This window comes from Pelodiscus sinensis, chromosome 19 (genome assembly GCF_052426305.1).
Source record: "Pelodiscus sinensis isolate ZL-2025 chromosome 19, ASM5242630v1, whole genome shotgun sequence".
Taxonomy (NCBI): domain Eukaryota; kingdom Metazoa; phylum Chordata; order Testudines; family Trionychidae; genus Pelodiscus; species Pelodiscus sinensis.
This window is the reverse complement of record NC_143070.1, coordinates 34,461,880-34,481,272: the sequence shown is the minus strand read 5'-3', so window position 1 is coordinate 34,481,272 and position 19,393 is coordinate 34,461,880. Positions and strand designations below refer to the sequence as shown.

The 19,393-nt window shown below is 58.5% G+C and overlaps 1 protein-coding gene across 2 annotated transcripts; it reads left to right on the top strand.

Moving 5' to 3' along the window:
• Positions 1–410: 410 nt before the first annotated feature.
• LOC102454807 (E3 ubiquitin-protein ligase TRIM7-like) lies at positions 411–13,181 on the top strand. Of its 2 annotated transcripts, XM_075913674.2 has the most exons (7): positions 411–975; positions 2,873–2,968; positions 4,093–4,323; positions 5,837–5,859; positions 7,560–7,675; positions 8,385–8,420; positions 11,445–13,179. In XM_075913674.2, exons 1-7 carry the CDS (start codon positions 556–558, stop codon positions 11,957–11,959), a joined length of 1,437 nt encoding a protein of 478 aa, XP_075769789.2. In that variant the 5' UTR covers positions 411–555; the 3' UTR covers positions 11,960–13,179. The 2 variants fall into 2 exon arrangements, with proteins under 2 accessions (XP_075769789.2, XP_089627487.1); XM_089771361.1 differs by lacking the exon at positions 8,385–8,420 and having other exon boundaries at positions 11,445–13,181.
• Positions 13,182–19,393: the final 6,212 nt, after the last annotated feature.

Sequence of the window (19,393 nt, the reverse complement as noted above, 5' to 3'; positions counted from 1 at the left end):
GTCTAGCCAGCAAGAAGCTGTTCTGAAAACGCGGCTCGCATTGTCGAAAGCGAGTCAAGACGCTCTCTTTCAAAAAAGCGCTGTTTTCAAGCACTAGCGCCCTGTGTCGAAAGAGGCCTTTCGCCAAAAGGCGCGCTTCCTCGTAGAACGAGCTTTACCGCCGTCGACAAAACCGCGGCGGTCGTCTCGAGGCAGGTCTAGTTGTTTCGAAAAAACCCTGCAGTCCGGACACACGCAGAGGCGTGCGCTCAAGCCACGTCCTGACGGGAGGCCGGGAAAATCCAGCTTTCAGTTCCCACGGTTGCTGGAGCGGCGGGACCCCGACTCGGCTCCGGGAACAGCCTCTCCCCACTTTCCGGGGCTGAGACGGCTCCAGCCCGGCCGTCAGCCGTCGGACGGGGAGTTCTGGGGGCCCTGCGCTGCCTTTGCTGTCGGCTCGAGTCTCCTCCACACGGCCGGTGGAAGAAATTGGACACCGGGGAGGGGAGCCGGAGGCGGCGGGAAGGGAACGCCCAGGCTGGGAACCGTGCCAGGCAGCTCCGCTCCGGCCTGGCCATGGCTGCCGTCTTCCTCCCCGGGAGTCTGCAGGAGGAGGCCACCTGCTCCGTCTGCCTGGAGTTTTTCCGGGACCCGGTGTCCGTCGCCTGCGGCCACAACTTCTGCCGGGCCTGCATCGCCCAGAGCTGGCGGGGCCTGGAGCGGGACTTCCCCTGTCCCCAGTGCCGGGCCCTGTCCCCCCAGCAGAGCCTCCGGCCCAGCCGGCAGCTGGCCAACCTGGCCGAGATCATCCGCCAGCTGAGCCTGCCGGGGGCGCCCTGCGGGGGGCCGGAGGGGGGGCTCTGCCCCCAGCACCGGGAGCCCTTCAAGCTCTTCTGCAAGGACGATCGCCGGGCCGTCTGCGTGGTGTGCGACCGCTCCCGCGAGCACCGGCCCCACGCCGTCGTGCCCCTCGACGAGGCCGCCCAGGAGTACAAGGTAGCGGGGCGGCGGGCTGCCGGGGCGGGCTGCCTGGCTGACTACAGGCGCCAGGGCTGTGTGTGTGTCTGTCTGTCTGACTGACAGGCCCCAGGGCTGTGTGTGTGTCTGTCTGTCTGACAGGCGCCAGGGCTGTGTGTCTGTCTGGCTGTCTGACAGGCGCCAGGGCTGTGTGTCTGTCTGGCTGGCTGTCAGGAGCCAGGGCTGTGTGTCTGTCTGGCTGTCTGACAGGCGCCAGGGCTGTGTGTCTGTCTGGCTGTCTGACAGGCGCCAGGGCTGTGTGTCTGTCTGGCTGTCTGTCAGGAGCCAGGGCTGTGTGTCTGGCTGGCTGTCTGACAGGCGCCAGGGCTGTGTGTGTGTCAGTCTGTCTGTCAGGAGCCAGGGCTGTGTGTCTGTCTGGCTGTCTGACAGGCGCCAGGGCTGTGTGTGTGTCAGTCTGTCTGTCAGGAGCCAGGGCTGTGTGTCTGTCTGGCTGTCTGACAGGCGCCAGGGCTGTGTGTGTGTCAGTCTGTCTGACAGGCGCCAGGGCTGTGTGTCTGTCTGGCTGGCTGTCAGGAGCCAGGGCTGTGTGTCTGTCTGGCTGTCTGACAGGCGCCAGGGCTGTGTGTGTGTCAGTCTGTCTGTCAGGAGCCAGGGCTGTGTGTCTGTCTGGCTGTCTGACAGGCGCCAGGGCTGTGTGTCTGTCTGGCTGTCTGACAGGCGCCAGGGCTGTGTGTCTGTCTGGCTGTCTGACAGGCGCCAGGGCTGTGTGTCTGTCTGGCTGGCTGTCAGGCGCCAGGGCTGTGTGTCTGTCTGGCTGTCTGTCAGGAGCCAGGGCTGTGTATCTGTCTGGCTGTCTGACAGGCGCCAGGGCTGTGTGTGTGTGTGAGTCTGTCTGACAGGCACCAGGACTGTGTGTGTGTGTGTCTGTCTGTCAGGTGCCAGGGCTGTGTGTCTGTCTGGCTGTCTGTCAGGTGCCAGGGTTGTGTGTCTGCCTGGCTGTCTGTCTGACAGGCGCCAGGGCTGTGTGTCTGTCAGGGCTTCCTCTCTGTCTGGATTTGTAATGAGCAAGTTTTCCCTTCCCTCTTTATCATCTGCCTCCCCCACAGCATCCATCTCTCTTGCTGCCTATGTACACCACCCCACATCTGCCTACCTACCTACCCCTCCCCCCACACCCTATCTATCTATCTATCTATCTATCTATCTATCTATCTATCTATCTATCCCCACACACCCACCCCCTCTATCTATCTATCTATCTATCTATCTATCTAACTATCTATCTAACTATCCCCACACACCCCCTCTATCTATCTATCTATCTATCTATCTATCTATCTATCTATCTATCTATCTATCTATCTATCTATCCCCGCACACCCCCTCTATCTATCTATCTATCTATCTATCTATCTATCTATCTATCTATCCCCACCCACCCCCTCTATCTATCTATCTATCTATCTATCTATCTATCTATCTATCTATCTATCTATCTATCTATCTATAGTCACCCACCCCCTCTATCTATCTATCTATCTATCTATCTATCTATCTATCTATCTATCTACACCCACCCCCTCTATCTATCTATCTATCTATCTATCTATCTATCTATCTATCTATCTATCTATCTATCCCCACACACCCCCTCTATCTATCTATCTATCTATCTATCTATGCGCGTGCGAACGTCTCTCGTGCGCGTCTGTGGGCTGACGTGGGGGCGGGCGAGGTTCTTCTCGGCGGGCGTGTCTGGCCGTGTGTGTCTGTCTGTGCGGGCTGCCGCGAGGTTTTGTGCCTGCGGGCGGTGGGGGTGGGGGCGGGGGCGGGGACGACAGTAGGCAGCGTCCCCCCCCGCCCACAACACAAGCAGCTCACCGCCTCCCTGCTCCCCCTGCCCCCTCGGGCCTAGGAGGAAATCCAGAGCTGCCTGGGGGTCCTGAAGCAGGAGAGAGACGAGCTGCTGGAGTTTAAATCCGCAGATGCCAAGAAAAGCCAGGAGCTGCTGGTACGTGCCCGTGCCGAGTGACACAAGGAACCTGATGTTTATTGGCGCTGGGATCTGCCAGTGTCCCCTGGAAGCTGAGCGCCGGGGCGGCCGCCCAGGAGAGATTTCAATGCCAGTGTGTTTCTGCGGGTGGTGCGCGCCCGGGGTGCATGCAACAAAATGTATTCCGCACATGGGTGGCGCACATTACAGGGAACACTGCTGAGCATCGAGGGGAACTTGATTCTCCCTGGCGTGTAACACTGCACTCCTGTTGCCAGGATTGGGGGGGCAAGGGGCCAGGCCCCCCACTTTCTACTAGTAATAAGGGCCAACGATGGGGGGGAGGGCGACCCACGGCCGGGGGACGGGAGGCGGGAAAGGGGCCCACGAGGTGGAATACATTTTGTTCTACACACCGAGGCCGGAGCGGCCGTGCACCACCAGAGACACACACTCTGCCACCTGCTGGGGGCGCTGGGCCAATCCGCTGGGGGGCATCTGAGCCACCCCCCCCACTGCCAGCGTCGCCCCCTCCCCTGGTCCCACTAGTTGCCCAGGCCCCACTGGACTGGGGGGTGTCACACGGCCGGTGGCCCCCCAGGCACCTCTCCCCTGGGGGCATTTGTCCCAAAGGTTAATTACCTGGGTCCACAAGGGGGCCCCTCGTTTCTCGTGAAAGTATGGCCCCGCCCCACGCCGCCTGTTCCCCTGTGGCCCCGCCCCCAGGCCTCTGTTCCTCTGTGGCTCCGCCCCACGCCGCCTGTTCCCCTGTGGCCCCGCCCCCAGGCCTCTGTTCCTCTGTGGCTCCGCCCCTATGCCACCTGTTTCTCTGCAGCCCTACCCCCATGCTGCCTCTTTCCCTGTGGCCCCGCCCCGAGGCCACCTGTTCCCTTGAGGCCCCGCCCCTATGCTGCCTCTTCCTCTGAGGCCCCGCCCCCAGGCCGCCTCTTCCTTTAAGGCCCCGCCCCCATGCCACCTCTTCTCCCATGGCCCTGCCCTCACCCCGCCTGGGGGGCTGAGTTGCACCGGGCTCACCCGTCGGGCCGGCGTTTGGGGAAACGCGCCCGGCTAGCTGCATCCTCCCCCCCACTTTCTCCCGCCCCGGGTCCCTGCCGACCCCCCGTCCTGCATGTGCCCGGCAGGAAACCCTGGCGCAGGAGCGGCGGCTGCTCCTCTCGGCCTTCGAGGGCCTGCGCCGGTTCCTGCAGGAGCAAGAGGAGGCGCTGCTGGGGCGGCTGGGCCGGCTGGAGAAGAGCCTCGCCCGGCGACAGGAGGAGAACGTGGTCACCCTCTCCCGCGAGATTTCCCGCCTGGGCGAGCGGATCGCGGTGCTGGAGGAGAAAGTCCAGCAGCCGGCCCTCGAGTTCCTCCAGGTGAGGCCGGGGAGGGGCCGGGAGCTCGAAGGGCAGGAAGGAGGAGGCCTGTGCCCGCCGGCACCCCAAGAATAAGACGCCTCGATAAACGGTGGCCACCTCCCGCCCCATTAAAAATGTCCCTTACGGGCCTCCACCTTCTACATTCGAAGTGTCCGAGCCAAGCAAGTGTAGCTGGGAAAGAGAACCGGGGGAGGGCGTGGGAACCCCCCAGGAGTCGATTGCGGAAGAAGCCGAAAAGGCGGCCCGGCCCGTTGCGGCGTGAACCGTCTCCGAGGGGCGGCCAGGTGAGCCTGTAGCTTTCAAAATTACGGGCGGACTGGCCGCACCTTACGCCCTACATTAGGGCGTTAGTTCGGAATCAGCCCCGCCCATTTCGAAATAATAAGCGGCGCGTCCACGCAACCAAGCCGGTTTCTTCTGGAAAATTAGGGGCCAGGCTTCTGTGCAACGATTGTAAAGAGATTTGAAATAGTTGCAGGATTTCTCTTAAAGATTGTGAAAGATTTTAAAGAAACTTTACATATTTTAAGGATTTCTTTTAAAGAAATTTTAAATATTTAAAGGATTTCTTGTACAGATTTTTAAAGATTTTAAAGAATCTTTAAATATTTGAAGGATTTCTTTTATAGATTTTTAAAGATTTTGAAGAAATTTTAAATATTTTAAGGATTTCTTGTACAGATTTTTAAAGATTTTAAAGAATCTTTAAATATTTGAAGGATTTCTTTTATAGATTTTTAAAGATTTTGAAGAAATTTTAAATATTTTAAGGATTTCTTTTAAAGATTTTGATAGATTTTAAATACATTTTAAATATTTGCAGGATTTCTTTTAAAGGTTTTGAAAGATTTTAAAGAAATTGTAAATATTTAAAGGATTTCTTTTACAGATTTTTAAAGATTTTAATTTTTTAAAAATATTTTAAGGATTTCTTGTACAGATTTTTAAAGATTTTAAAGAAACTTTAAATATTTTAAGGATTTCTTTTATAGATTTTGAAAGATTTTAAATACATTTTAAATATTTGCAGGATTTCTTTTAAAGATTTTGAAAGATTTTAAAGAAATTGTAAATATTTAAAAAATTTCTTTTACAGATTTTGAAAGATTTTAATTTTTTAAAAAGATTTTAAGGATTTCTTTTAAAGATTCGTAAAGCTTTTAAAGACATTTTAACTATTTAAAGGATTTCTTTTACAGATTTTTTAAATATTTTAATTTTTTAAAAAGATTTTAAGGATTTCTTTTAAAGATTCTTAAAGCTTTTAAAGACATTTTAAATATTTTAAGGATTTCTTGTATAGATTTCTATTTAACCCCTCCCCTCCCCACACACATTTGGTGCCTGGTTGCTCGGGGGCCCAGAGCCCAAGGATTAAAAACCCCAAGAATTGCTTCCTGGGGGCCCCGCTTGCAAAGTTTCGGAGCCAGGGGCCGGCAAGAGGAATTCACGTTGCCCGGGGTGTGCAGTGCAATTAGGACGCATTTCTCTCTTTTTCTCCCCGCTCCAGGACGTGACGAGCATCGTGAGCAGGTACGGAGCTGCGGCTTCGCCCTCCCTTGCTCTTTTCCCACGCGGGCGGCGGACAGGTCGGTGTGGGCCGGGCGGAGGTCCCGAGGGACAGCTGGACTCGCTGGGGACGGACAGGGATCTTGCCACGTCGCCCCAACCCTAGGGCTCCCGGGGGAGCGTAAACACCCGCAGAAACTCTCAGGTCTGCTTTGCCTGCCCGAGGGAACACCTCAGACTGCCTTTGCCGGGCTCCCGGTGTGAAAGAGAAATGTGGGGGAGTAGCTTCCTGCGGCTCATTCGGGGGTCACTTTTTTGGGCCTCCCCCCGACTGATTTTTCTGTGGGTCAGCGCCCCCAGAACGGTTCCCCAGACCTGCCTGGTAGCCTGATCCAGGGCTCCGTGGGGTCGCGGAGCGACTTTAACGTAAATTTCCTCTCCCTGAAGACTTCGAGGTGGGACTCTAGGGCCCCCGTCGGCCGGCCCTCGTGCCACCGGCTCTAAGACCGATTTTACCCAGAATCCGTCACGGCCTCCCCTGCCCAGACCCCGTCAAGGGGCCCAGACAGTCTCGGAGGACTCGGAACTTGAGGGGGAAAGTCCCGACTTTCCCAGACTCTCCCAGGAGGACACCGGAGAAGTCTCCTAAGGGTGGCGACAGAGCAGAGCCAGAGGCCCAGAAGGAACCGCCCCCTTTTTGCCCGAGACTCCGCCCCTTCCACCCGAGACTCCGCCCCTTCCACCCGAGACTCCGCCTCTTCCACCCGAGACTCCGCCCCTTCCACCTGAGGCTCTGCCTCTTCCACCTACGGCCCCTCCCCTTCCAGGAGGGGAGGAGCGGAGCCAGCCCGCCACTGCTACCAAACCTGATGAAATGCCCCCATACAAAAACGATTACCCACTCCCGACTTAGAGTGAAACTAGAGGTTTCGTTTGGCCTGGTGAGGAGCTTCAGCTAAAGATTCAGCAGGTTTGTGTTCCTGGCTGTGCCGGGAGGGACGATGGGTGAGTTACTTTCTTGGGTCATGCCTCAGTTTCCCCTCTGTCTCTGGGGCTCACGAGGCAGACCTCCTCTAAGGTCTGTGGAGGAGGAGAGTGAGGAATCATTAAAAGTCGGGGGCAACTCCCCCCTCCTCTCTCTGGCCTGGGTGAGCAGCGACGTTCCTGCAAATTTTTTCCCATCTGTGTGTGGAATAAATTTTGCAATGTGCACCGAGGCATGTGCACCACCGGGAGAAACACATGCTGCCTAAGGTGGGCGCTCAGCTAATCCGCTAGGGTGGCATATGAAATCCCTCCTGGGCAGCTGCCCAATGACTCGGTTTACAGGAAGCCCCGCCCCTCCTCTTCGGAAGGCCGGGTGAGAGTGCCCCCTACTGTTCCGAACTAGTTCATCCCCTGCCCGGGAAGGTCTCACTCACAGCATGTGAAGATTTGGTATCCTGGGTGTTTTGTCTCCCGGTTGAGTCTTCTAGTCCCGGTGCTCACTAATTAAAACCGAACCGGGATGTTTAACACGAAGGGCCGGATAAGACACACGAAGTGGACTTTTTCCTGTCGCCATTCATGGATAAAATCCAAGAAGTCCAAAGCAACGAGGCGTCCTAAGCCTGACAGGTTGATTTGGGCATCGGCTTCCCTGGGTAAAACCTGCTTCATCCGAGGGGGATACTCATCCGCATCCGGGAAACGCCGATTGTCCGTTTTTTTTCCTTCCCCTTCAGAAGCAGCAGCCTGACGTTCCAGAAGCCGGAGTCTGTCTCCTCGGAGGTGAAAAGCGCCATCGGCAACTTCTCTCTCCAGACCGCCGGTCTCCAGGCCGCGTTCAGGAAATTCAAAGGTGGGTGGCTGCCACGAGCCAGGACGGCGCGGTGTTTTCCATGCGTTTGGGGCCCGACGTGTTCAGTGCACGAGGGGAAAGCCCAGAATCTGCCGGTTTCTTGGTTAGCCTGTGTGCACCAACCGAGAAGGGGCAGTCGATGGTGCTAAGAGATTTCAAAAGCAGGCGAAATCCGTGACACTGAAAACACAGGGACTTGAGTTGGATCCCCGTCCACTAGAACGAGAAAGAACCTCGAGGGGATATCGAGTCCAGTCCCCTGTTCTCTTGGCAGGACTCAGCCCTGTCTAGACCAGTGTTTCTGAAACACGTCTTCCAAGGCACAGCAGTGTGCTGCGAGGCAGTCGGAGGTGAGCTGCGGGGAAAAGCATAATTCAAAATGGCCGCCCCCCCTCAACTTTCCCCCTCAACTTGAAGATGCCAGTTGCCACGATCGATCTTCCGGAGTTTGATTGAGCGGGCCTCCTTCAGACTCGCTAAATCAAACTCAGAGGGTGCCCTTCGTTTTGGGCGGCATAAAGGGAAGCCGGCGAGGAATTCGCTGCTCCCTAACCATTCGGGATCTCACTGGAGGGTCAGCTTGTCCTGCTCTTATCTGTGTTCCTGCGGATTTCCCCGCGGCCGCAGACGAGCTCAAGTGAATATCGGTTCCTTCCTGAACCTCCCTGCCCTCACGACACAGCCCTGACGGCCTCTCTTCTTCTTTCAGCCTCTCTGCAAGATGAACTGGGGAAAGGTGAAAAAGGTAAACGCCAAAGAGACTTTCCATTGGGGTCGTCGCTTGCAAACGGTTCTAGGGGAAGGAAAACGAGAATTTTAACTTCCTCTCTCTCGATTGAGGGGACGTCAGTGTAGGCCTGGCCTATGCTCAAAATCGGGTGTCACTTGAGGAATGAAAAATCCCCCCTTCCCTTCGAGCAACATAGTGAAGCCAACAAAAGTCAAAGCCCTGCATCAACAGAAGAATACCTTTGTGGGCTTAACCGCCTCTCGGGGAGACACAACCCCTACCCAGATGGGAACCAAAGTCCCCTCTAATCTTTTCCACCCAGGTGCAGATTTTTTCCACCCATGTGCGGAATAATTTTCTGACGTGCACCCAGGCACGTGTGAACGTGCACCACACATCAAAACACAAACCCTAGCTGTGGAATCTCTGCTAACCAGCTGGGCAGCACTGGAGTCTCCCCCACCCCCCAAGCAGGGAACACCGACGGGAACCTCTCCCGTTGGCATGAGGACGGAGGACGGGTCCACACCGACCCATGGAAAGCGTGGAGATTTTAACTTAGAGTTGGCTCTAGTGTTGACCACCTCACTCTGCCACGGTTCTGCAACAATTTCAAGCAACAAATTAAGGCCCCAATCAGAGCCCCTATAAGCCAAGCACTTGGAGAATTTCAAACACTACCCAGTGGATTAGCAGAGTGCACACTTCCGGAAGCGTGTGTCTCTGTAGGTGGTGCACCTCCACACATGCCTTGGTGCATGGAACAATATTTATTCCGCATACCGGTGGGGAAAAATTAGAGCAACGCCGGTCGCGATGTCACCAAATTTACCATCCCTTACGCCACGAGAAATCAGGACAGCGTGCCATGGAGAAGCGACCGATCCCAGCCAAATGGCGGGCGAATTTTCTTTTCTGTGGCTACCCAGCTTTAAAGGGGTGGGTGCCAGCAGACCACCCCTACAGAGGGGCAGGGCCTGAGGCAGCCCCCCTTGACCTGCCCCCATTCCACCCCCCACAGAACCACCCCACTGCAGAATCCCCCATAAAGTGTTTCTCAAGACAGTAGAACTCCTCTTTGACCAGCTCATTGGGGACTGAGACAGTTGGAGTTCCCGCTCCATTTTTTCCCATCCATGTGCAGAATAAATATTGTTCAGTGCACCGGGGATGTGCACCACCAGGAGACACACCAGTTGCAGGCACCTTGCTGACCGGCGGGCCAGCATGGGACTGTGCTGGGGGGGCCGCCCGAGTGTCCGTAACTTTGGCAAGTGCTTAGAGAGGCTCTTCTTTGGCAGACGGTGCAGGGCCAGTGTGTCAGACACGACGGGGGGATACGCGGGTGCTTTCTCGGACAGCAAAGGCATCCAGACGTGAAGGGGCAAGGACAAACACCTAGCTGAAGGGGAAACACGGGCGATGCAGACAAGCTAGCAGAGGCTCTGGTGGCTCTGGGATGGAGGGTGTGGAAATCAAGTTGCTAGTGCAGAATTAAAATAGCTAATCACATCAGAGCAGCCGGCCCAGCGTCCTACCCAGCCTGGCTAATACCCATTGATGGATCTAACCCCCCATGAATTTATCTAGCTCTTTTTTTGAACCCCGTTAAAGTTGCGTCCTTCACCACATCCTCTGGCGAGGAGTTCCACAGATTGGCCGCGCACTGAGTGAAGAAAAACATCCTTTTCTTTGTTTGAAACCTGCTACCGATTCATGTCATTGGGGCTACGTCTAGACGGCAAGCCTCTTTGGAAAGATACTTTTGCAAAAGCCGCTTTCGAAAAACGAGCGTCTAGTCTGCAACCAGTACTTTCGAAAAAGCAAGCCGCATTTTGGAAAGAGAGCCCTCAAGCTGTCTGGATGCTCTCTTTCGAGAAAGCACCGTTTGCATTGCCTAGCGCCTTGTTTCGAAAGAGCACTTCCGAAAAAAAGCGTTCTTCCTCGTACGACGAGCTTTTCCGCGGTCGAAAAAACGGCCACGTTCTTTCAATTGACTTTCGAACGAACGTGCCAGCAGTCTAGACACAGGGGAAGTTTTTTCGAAAAAAGGCCCTAAAGTCTAGACACACCCTGGGTGTCCCCTCGTTCTTATGTGATAGAAACACTTTTCCTTAGTCACTTTCTCCGGCCCATCACGATTTTACGGATCTCTCTCCTCCCTCCCCCTCCGCCTCCGCTTTTCTCAGCTGAAACGTCCCAGTCTTGTTAATCTCTCTTCATACGGGACCCGTTCCAAACCCTTCATCCTTTTGGGGCCCGTTTCTGAACCTTTTCCAACACTGAGAGATTTTTTTGGAGATGAGGCGACCACATCTGTCCGCAGGATTCAAGCTGCGGGCGTGCCGTGGGTTTATCCAGCGGCAATACGGAGTTCTCCGTCTTATTCTCCACTTAGGGTTGCCGGGTGATCGGTTTTCGACTGGACAGTTCGGTATTTTGGCCTTTCGTCCGGTAAAAAAAAAAAAAAGAGAGTACTGGACATGTAAAGTGTCCGGTGTTTTCTGATTTCCTCGGACAGATGGCCGGTGGGGAGGAGCCAGGAGCACGGTAATTTAAAGACGCAGTGGCCTTTTTTTTTTTCCCCTAAAAAAGATGGCCGGAGGCATCTGAGAGAGCGGGGGAGGAGGGGGGAGAAGGGAGAGAGTGAGTTAATTTAAAGGCACAGCGACCTCTTTTTTTTTCTCAAAAAGACAGCCAGCAGCATCTGCTAGGGCAGAGGGAGTGAGGTAATTTAAAGGCACAGCCACCTCTCTTTTTTCTCAAAAAGATGGCCCGTGGCATCTGTGAGGGTGGGGGTTAGGAGGGTGAGGTAATTTAAAGACGCAGGGACCTATTTTTTTTTTCCTCAAAAAGATGGCCGGCAGCATCTGTTAGGGCGGGGGGAGTGAGATAATTTAAAGGTGCAGTACCCTCTTTTTTTTTTTTTTTTTTTTTTTGGGGCTCAACCAATTTTTCCCTGCCTCTTTGGGATGCTTTGTGAAGGCATCTCCGTCCCTCATTCAGCGTCCTTCTTCTTCGTCTTCTCCTTCCCCACAGAGGACCTGACTCTGGACCCGGAGACAGCCAACCACCTTCTGGTCCTCTCCGCCGACCTCAAGAGCGTGAGGATGGGGTGCCGAAAGCAAGAGCTGCCCAACAGCCCCAAGCGGTTTGACACCAACTCGCGGGTGCTGGCGCTGGAAGGCTTCCGGTCAGGCCGGCACTACTGGGAGGTGGAGGTGGGGGCCTCGGACGGCTGGGCGTTCGGGGTGGCCCGGGAGTCAGTGCGCCGGAAAGGCCTGACTCAATTTGCCCCCGAGGAGGGTATCTGGGCCCTGCAGCAAAACGGCGGGCGCTACTGGGCCGTCACCTCCCCACAACGCACCCCGCTGGGCCTGGGCGAGAAACTCAGCCGAGTCCGGGTCTGCCTGGACTACGAAGGGGAAGAGGTGGCCTTCTACAACGCCGACACCAGGCAGCACCTGTTCACCTTCCACGTGGCCTTCGACGAGCAAGTCTTCCCCCTCTTCTCCGTCTGCTCCACCATCACCTACCTCAAACTGTGCCCCTGACCCGCGCCGCGCGGGGGGAGCGGCCCAAAGCCAACTGCGCCCATCTCGTCCCGATCCCGACAACGCGTCGGCCACGGCGCCCGGCGGCCGAAGTGGGCCGTGGATCGGAACTGGAGCCACGAGGAGAGACGGTCAGTGTAGAGAAAACGGTCAGCAAGGCAAGAGCCGCGTGAGCGGGTCTACGGTCTTCTGGCGCCAAACCAATGGAACTGAGGCCCGCTCTGGATTAAAAGCGTCTACACGGGGGAGGTGTTCTAGTCTAACCAGCTCAACTGTACCGCCACGGAGTTCAACTGCTGCAAATGCAAATGAGGCCTGCTCTGGATTAAACGCGTCTACATGGGGGAGGTGTTCTAGTCTAACCAGATCAGCGGTACCGCCATGGAGTTCAACTGCTGCAAATGTAAATGAGGCCTGCTCTGGATTAAACACGTCTACACTGGGAACGTCCGCCCGTCTAACCACATCGGCTGTACCGCCATCTAGTTCAACTGTTGCAAATGTAAATGAGGCCTGCTCTGGATTAAACACGTCTACACTGGGAACGTCCGCCCGTCTAACCACATCGGCTGTACCGCCATGTAGTTCAACTGTTGCAAATGTAAATGAGGCCTGCTCTGGATTAAACACGTCTACACAGGGGATGTCTAACCAGGCCTTAATGAGAGCCTGTGCATAGTGTCCTTCCTTGAAGACTTGATGTGCGTCGTATTTCTGTGACCTCGGTACCTCTTCTATGTACAAGTTGTTTGATAAGAATATCAGAACGGCCAGACGGGGTCAGACCAAAGGTCCATCCAGCCAAGTGTCCTGTCTGCCCACAGTGGCCAATGCCAGATGCCCCAGAGGGAGGGAACACAACAGGTAATCCTCATGTGATCCCGCCGCCATCGCCCATTTCCTGATAAACACCCTCCCTACCCATCCTAGCGAGTAGCCACTGATGGACGTATCCAGCTCTTTTTTTGAACGCTCTTCTATTCTTTAGTCTTCACAACATCCTTTGGCGAGGAGTTCCACAGGTTGACCGTGCATGGTGTGAAAAAATGCTTCCTTCTGTTTGTTTGAAACCTGCTGCCTCTTAATTTTATTGGGCGACCCCTGATTATATGCTGGCAAATAATTCATTGCACGTTGGGGCTTGGAAACGCGCCGTTGGCCAAAAGACCTTGCAGTGGAAATAAAGTTTGAAGGCATTTTATGAATGTGTTTTTTGCTTTGATAGGGTTCAAAACGGATCTTCTGTTGGAAAGTTAGGCTGGATAGCAGGAAAAATGATTTCCCTAGGCGGGTGGGGAAGCGCTGGGATGGGTTCCCTAGGAAGGGGGTGGAGTCTCCATCCCTAGAGGTGTTTAAGTCCTGGCTTGACCAAGCCCTGGCTGGGTTGGTTTAGTTGGGATTGGTCCTGCCTTGGGCAGGGGGCTGGACTTGATGACCTCCTGTAGTCTCTTCCAGCTCTGTGATTCTATTTTCCTGATGATCAAGTCCAGCCTCCGTCCAAAGAATCGGCCTCACTTAGAAATGGGAGGAACGCGGCGTTTCGGTCTTGTGCTGACTTTCGTCAGTGTGGGGGCTATGTCTCACGACTGGTTTCTATCACAAGTCCTCAGACGGAGGGCTTGTCTCAAGCGACCCCAAGATCGATGCGGAGATCAATCCCCCAGGGGGTTGATTTGGAAGGTCTAGCAAAGACATGCTCAATCAATTGCTGATTGTGCTCCCACCGATCCCGGGACTCCACCGGGTCGCAAGGGGAGGCAATGGGAGAGTTTCTCCCATCGGGAGAATGCTGCAGGAATTCGACCGAAGCGACGTCAACTCTATTCATGGAACTGGAACTGTATCTTAGGTCAATTCCCCCCCCAAGTGTAAATATTAATCCTTGCTATTGGGTAACCTTACGAGGGCCTTTGTGGACACGGCGTTTCGCCATACACAGACGCACGCGCGGGGACCAACACCGGTCCCACCGTCACTTGCAATTGCGGTTGCTTAACACACCCAAAGGCCAAGGTTCAACACCGAGTAGAAACACGTGGGCGATGTCTACACTCGCGGCGTCTTGCATGAGAAACATGCAAATGAGGCTAAGCGTGGCATATCGCTGGGCCTCATTTGCATATCTAACGAGCCGCCGTTTTTACGGAAGAGGCTCTTGCGCCAGAAGGAGCTGTCTACACGGCCCCGTCTCGCGCATCTTGCGCATTGCCGCCACGCCGATTATTTTCGGAAAGAACGGCGTTGCGCAAGAGGGGTTTTCCTGCGCCAGAAGGGGCCGTGTAGACAGCTCCTTCTAGCGCTAGAGCCTCTTCCGCAAAAACGGCGGCTCGTTAGGTAGGCAAATGAGGGTTGGCGATAGCCCACGCTTAGACGCGTTTGCATATTTTTCACTCAAGAAGCTGCGCGTGTGACATAGCAGTGGGGTCCTTTGTTGCAGGCTGGGGACCGACTGGCTAAGCAGCCGTTCTGCAGAAAAGGCCCTGGGGTTTACAGTGGATGAGAAGCTGGAGATGAGTCAACAGGGGGCCCTTGTAGCCAAGAAGGCTAATGGCATATTAGGTGCATTAAGAGGAGCATTGCCAGCAGATCCAGAGATGTCATTATTCCCCTTTATTCGGCTTTGGTGAGGCCACATCTGGAGTATTGTGTCCAGTTCTGGGCCCCCCACTACAGAAAGGACGTGGACGCATTGGAGAGGGTCCAGCGGAGGGCAACCAAAATGATTCGGGGGCTGGAGCACATGACCTATGAGGAGAGGCCGAGGGAGTTGGGTTTGTTTAGTCTGCAGAAGCGAAGAGTGAGGGGGGATTTGAGAGCAGCCTGCAACTTCCTGAAGGGGGGTCCAAAAAGGATGAAGAGAGGTTGTGACAAGTGGCAGACCAAGGAGCAAAGTCTCAAGTTGTGGTGGGAGGGGTCTACGTTAGAGATTAGGAAAAACTATTTCCCTAGGCGGGTGGGAAGCGCTGGGCTGGGTTCCCTAGGGAGGGGTGGAATCTCCATCCCTAGAGGTGTTTAAGTCTCGGTTTGACCAAGCCCCGGCTGGGTTGATTGAGCTGGCTTGGTCCTGCCTTGGGCAGGGGGCAGGACCTGATGCCCGCCCTGCGATTCCAGGATTCGGACCCCCCCACGAATGCTCTGCAGCCTGTTGCGCCCCCGCGTAAACCCGCAGCTGTCCTGCACAGAGGGACACGCCACACGGGCTATTCTTAGGGTTGTGAAATACAGCCTAGAGCCAGGCCCTCGCTGAAAACTGACCGGCTCTGGGAAGGGAGCGTCAGACCAGTGCAAGAGCAGAGCGGGCAGCCAGCGCCGGGACATGAAAAGTCTCCATTGGGCTATTTAAAGAACACACCAGAAAGGCCCCAGGAAGAAAGGCACCGGGTAAGTGAAATATGGCACAGCAGGACTGCGACTCAAATCCCCACAGAGATGACAGCCTTCAGCCGGCTGGGGGTGCAGGGAGTGGGCAGGAGGTAGGATGCAGGGAGGGGCTGGGGGTGCAGGGTGTGGGCGGGAGGGAGGATGCAGGGAGGGGCTGGGGGTGCAGGGTGTGGGCGGGAGGTAGGATGCAGGGACGGGCTGGGGGTGCAGGGTGTGGGCGGGAGGTAGGATGCAGGGACAGGTTGGGGGTGCAGGGTGTGGGCAGGAGGTAGGATGCAAGGACAGGCTGGGGGTGCAGGGTGTGGGCAGGAGGTAGGAGGCAGGGACGGGTTGGGGGTGCAGGGTGTGGGCGGGAGGTAGGATGCAGGGATGGGCTGAGGGTGCAGGGTGTGGGCGGGAGGTAGGATGCAGGGACGGGCTGGGGGTGCAGGGTGTGGGCGGGAGGTAGGATGCAGGGATGGGCTGGGGGTGCAGGGTGTGGGCGGGAGGTAGGATGCAGGGACGGGTTGGGGGTGCAGGGTGTGGGCGGGAGGTAGGATGCAGGGAGGGGCTGGGGGTGCAGGGTGTGGGCGGGAGGTAGGATGCAGGGAGGGGCTGGGAGTGCAGGGCGTGGGCGGGAGGTAGGATGCAGGGAGGGGCTGGGGGTGCAGGGCGTGGGCGGGAGGTAGGATGCAGGGAGGGGCTGGGGGTGCAGGGTGTGGGCGGGAGGTAGGATGCAGGGACAGGCTGGGGGTGCAGGGTGTGGGCGGGAGGTAGGATGCAGGGACGGGCTGGGGGTGCAGGGTGTGGGCGGGAGGTAGGATGCAGGGACGGGGTGGGGGTGCAGGGTGTGGGCGGGAGGTAGGATGCAGGGACGGGTTGGGGGTGCAGGGTGTGGGCGGGAGGTAGGATGCAGGGAGGGGCTGGGGGTGCAGGGTGTGGGCGGGAGGTAGGATGCAGGGAGGGGCTGGGAGTGCAGGGCGTGGGCGGGAGGTAGGATGCAGGGAGGGGCTGGGGGTGCAGGGCGTGGGCGGGAGGTAGGATGCAGGGAGGGGCTGGGGGTGCAGGGTGTGGGCGGGAGGTAGGATGCAGGGACAGGCTGGGGGTGCAGGGTGTGGGCGGGAGGTAGGAGGCAGGGAGGGGCTGGGGGTGCAGGGTGTGGGCGGGAGGTAGGATGCAGGGACGGGGTGGGGGTGCAGGGTGTGGGCGGGAGGTAGGATGCAGGGACGGGGTGGGGGTGCAGGGTGTGGGCGGGAGGCAGGATGCAGGGACGGGTTGGGGGTGCAGGGTGTGGGTGGGAGGTAGGAGGCAGGGAGGGGCTGGGGTTGCAGGGTGTGGGCGGGAGGTAGGATGCAGGGACGGGGTGGGGGTGCAGGGTGTGGGAGGGAGGTAGGATGCAGGGACAGGTTGGGGTGCAGGGTGTGGGCGGGAGGCAGGATGCAGGGACGGGTTGGGGGTGCAGGGTGTGGGTGGGAGGTAGGATGCAGGGACGGGGTGGGGGTGCAGGGTGTGGGCGGGAGGCAGGATGCAGGGACGGGTTGGGGGTGCAGGGTGTGGGTGGGAGGTAGGAGGCAGGGAGGGGCTGGGGGTGCAGGGTGTGGGCGGGAGGTAGGATGCAGGGACGGGCTGGGGGTGCAGGGTGTGGGTGGGAGGTAGGATGCAGGGACGGGCTGGGGGTGCAGGGTGTGGGCGGGAGGTAGGAGGCAGGGAGGGGCTGGGGGTGCAGGGTGTGGGCGGGAGGTAGGATGCAGGGACGGGCTGGGGGTGCAGGGTGTGGGCGGGAGGTAGGAGGCAGGGACGGGCTGGGGGTGCAGGGTGTGGGCGGGAGGTAGGAGGCAGGGACGGGCTGGGGGTGCAGGGTGTGGGCGGGAGGTAGGATGCAGGGACGGGCTGGGGGTGCAGGGTGTGGGCGGGAGGTAGGATGCAGGGACAGGTTGGGGGTGCAGGGTGTGGGCAGGAGGTAGGATGCAGGGACGGGCTGGGGGTGCAGGGTGTGGGCAGGAGGTAGGAGGCAGGGACGGGCTGGGGGTGCAGGGTGTGGGCGGGAGGTAGGATGCAGGGACGGGCTGGGGGTGCAGGGTGTGGGCGGGAGGTAGGATGCAGGGACGGGTTGGGGGTGCAGGGTGTGGGCGGGAGGTAGGATGCAGGGATGGGCTGAGGGTGCAGGGTGTGGGCGGGAGGTAGGATGCAGGGACGGGCTGGGGGTGCAGGGTGTGGGCGGGAGGTAGGATGCAGGGACGGGCTGGGGGTGCAGGGTGTGTGCGGGAGGTAGGATGCAGGGACGGGTTGGGGGTGCAGGGTGTGGGCGGGAGGTAGGATGCAGGGAGGGGCTGGGGGTGCAGGGTGTGGGCGGGAGGTAGGATGCAGGGAGGGGCTGGGAGTGCAGGGCGTGGGCGGGAGGTAGGATGCAGGGAGGGGCTGGGGGTGCAGGGCGTGGGCGGGAGGTAGGATGCAGGGAGGGGCTGGGGGTGCAGGGTGTGGGCGGGAGGTAGGATGCAGGGACAGGCTGGGGGTGCAGGGTGTGGGCGGGAGGTAGGATGCAGGGACGGGCTGGGGGTGCAGGGTGTGGGCGGGAGGCAGGATGCAGGGACGGGTTGGGGGTGCAGGGTGTGGGTGGGAGGTAGGAGGCAGGGAGGGGCTGGGGGTGCAGGGTGTGGGCGGGAGGTAGGATGCAGGGACGGGGTGGGGGTGCAGGGTGTGGGCGGGAGGTAGGATGCAGGGACGGGGTGGGGGTGCAGGGTGTGGGCGGGAGGCAGGATGCAGGGACGGGTTGGGGGTGCAGGGTGTGGGTGGGAGGTAGGAGGCAGGGAGGGGCTGGGGTTGCAGGGTGTGGGCGGGAGGTAGGATGCAGGGACGGGGTGGGAGTGCAGGGTGTGGGAGGGAGGTAGGATGCAGGGACAGGTTGGGGTGCAGGGTGTGGGCGGGAGGCAGGATGCAGGGACGGGTTGGGGGTGCAGGGTGTGGGTGGGAGGTAGGATGCAGGGACGGGGTGGGGGTGCAGGGTGTGGGCGGGAGGCAGGAGGCAGGGAGGGGCTGGGGGTGCAGGGTGTGGGCGGGAGGTAGGATGCAGGGATGGGCTGGGGGTGCAGGGTGTGGGCGGGAGGTAGGAGGCAGGGAGGGGCTGGGGGTGCAGGGTGTGGGCGGGAGGTAGGATGCAGGGACGGGCTGGGGGTGCAGGGTGTGGGCGGGAGGTAGGATGCAGGGACGGGCTGGGGGTGCAGGGTGTGGGCGGGAGGTAGGAGGCAGGGACGGGCTGGGGGTGCAGGGTGTGGGCGGGAGGTAGGAGGCAGGGACGGGCTGGGGGTGCAGGGTGTGGGCGGGAGGTAGGATGCAGGGACGGGTTGGGGGTGCAGAGTGTGGGCAGGAGGTAGGATGCAGGGAGGGGCTGGGGGTGCAGGGTGTGGGCGGGAGGTAGTAGGCAGGGACGGGCTGGGGGTGCAGGGTGTGGGCGGGAGGTAGGATGCAGGGACGGGTTGGGGGTGCAGGGTGTGGGCGGGAGGTAGGATGCAGGGAGGGGCTGGGGTGCAGGGTGTGGGCGGGAGGTAGGAGGCAGGGACGGGCTGGGGGTGCAGGGTGTGGGCGGGAGGTAGGATGCAGGGACGGGCTGGGGGTGCAGGGTGTGGGCGGGAGGTAGGATGCAGGGACGGGCTGGGGGTGCAGGGTGTGGGCGGGAGGTAGGATGCAGGGACGGGCTGGGGGTGCAGGGTGTGGGCGGGAGGTAGGATGCAGGGAGGGGCTGGGGTGCAGGGTGTGGGCGGGAGGTAGGAGGCAGGGACGGGCTGGGGGTGCAGGGTGTGGGCGGGAGGTAGGATGCAGGGAGGGGCTGGGGGTGCAGGGTGTGGGCGGGAGGTAGGATGTAGGGACGGGTTGGGATTGCAGGGTGTGGGCGGGAGGTAGGATGCAGGGAGGGGCTGGGGTGCAGGGTGTGGGCGGGAGGTAGGAGGCAGGGACGGGCTGGGGGTGCAGGGTGTGGGCGGGAGGTAGGATGCAGGGACAGGCTGGGGGTCCAGGGTGTGGGCGGGAGGTAGGATGCAGGGACGGGTTGGGGTTGCAGAGTGTGGGCGGGAGGTAGGA

Excerpts from the sequence above, each read along its gene's own strand:
- LOC102454807 (XM_075913674.2), top strand. The coding sequence starts at position 556 with ATGGCTGCCGTCTTCCTCCCCGGGAGTCTGCAGGAGGAGGCCACCTGC. Across the intron at positions 976-2,872 it reads AGGCCGCCCAGGAGTACAAG|GAGGAAATCCAGAGCTGCCT; the intron begins GTAGCGGGGCGG and ends CCTCGGGCCTAG. Across the intron at positions 2,969-4,092 it reads AGAAAAGCCAGGAGCTGCTG|GAAACCCTGGCGCAGGAGCG; the intron begins GTACGTGCCCGT and ends TGTGCCCGGCAG.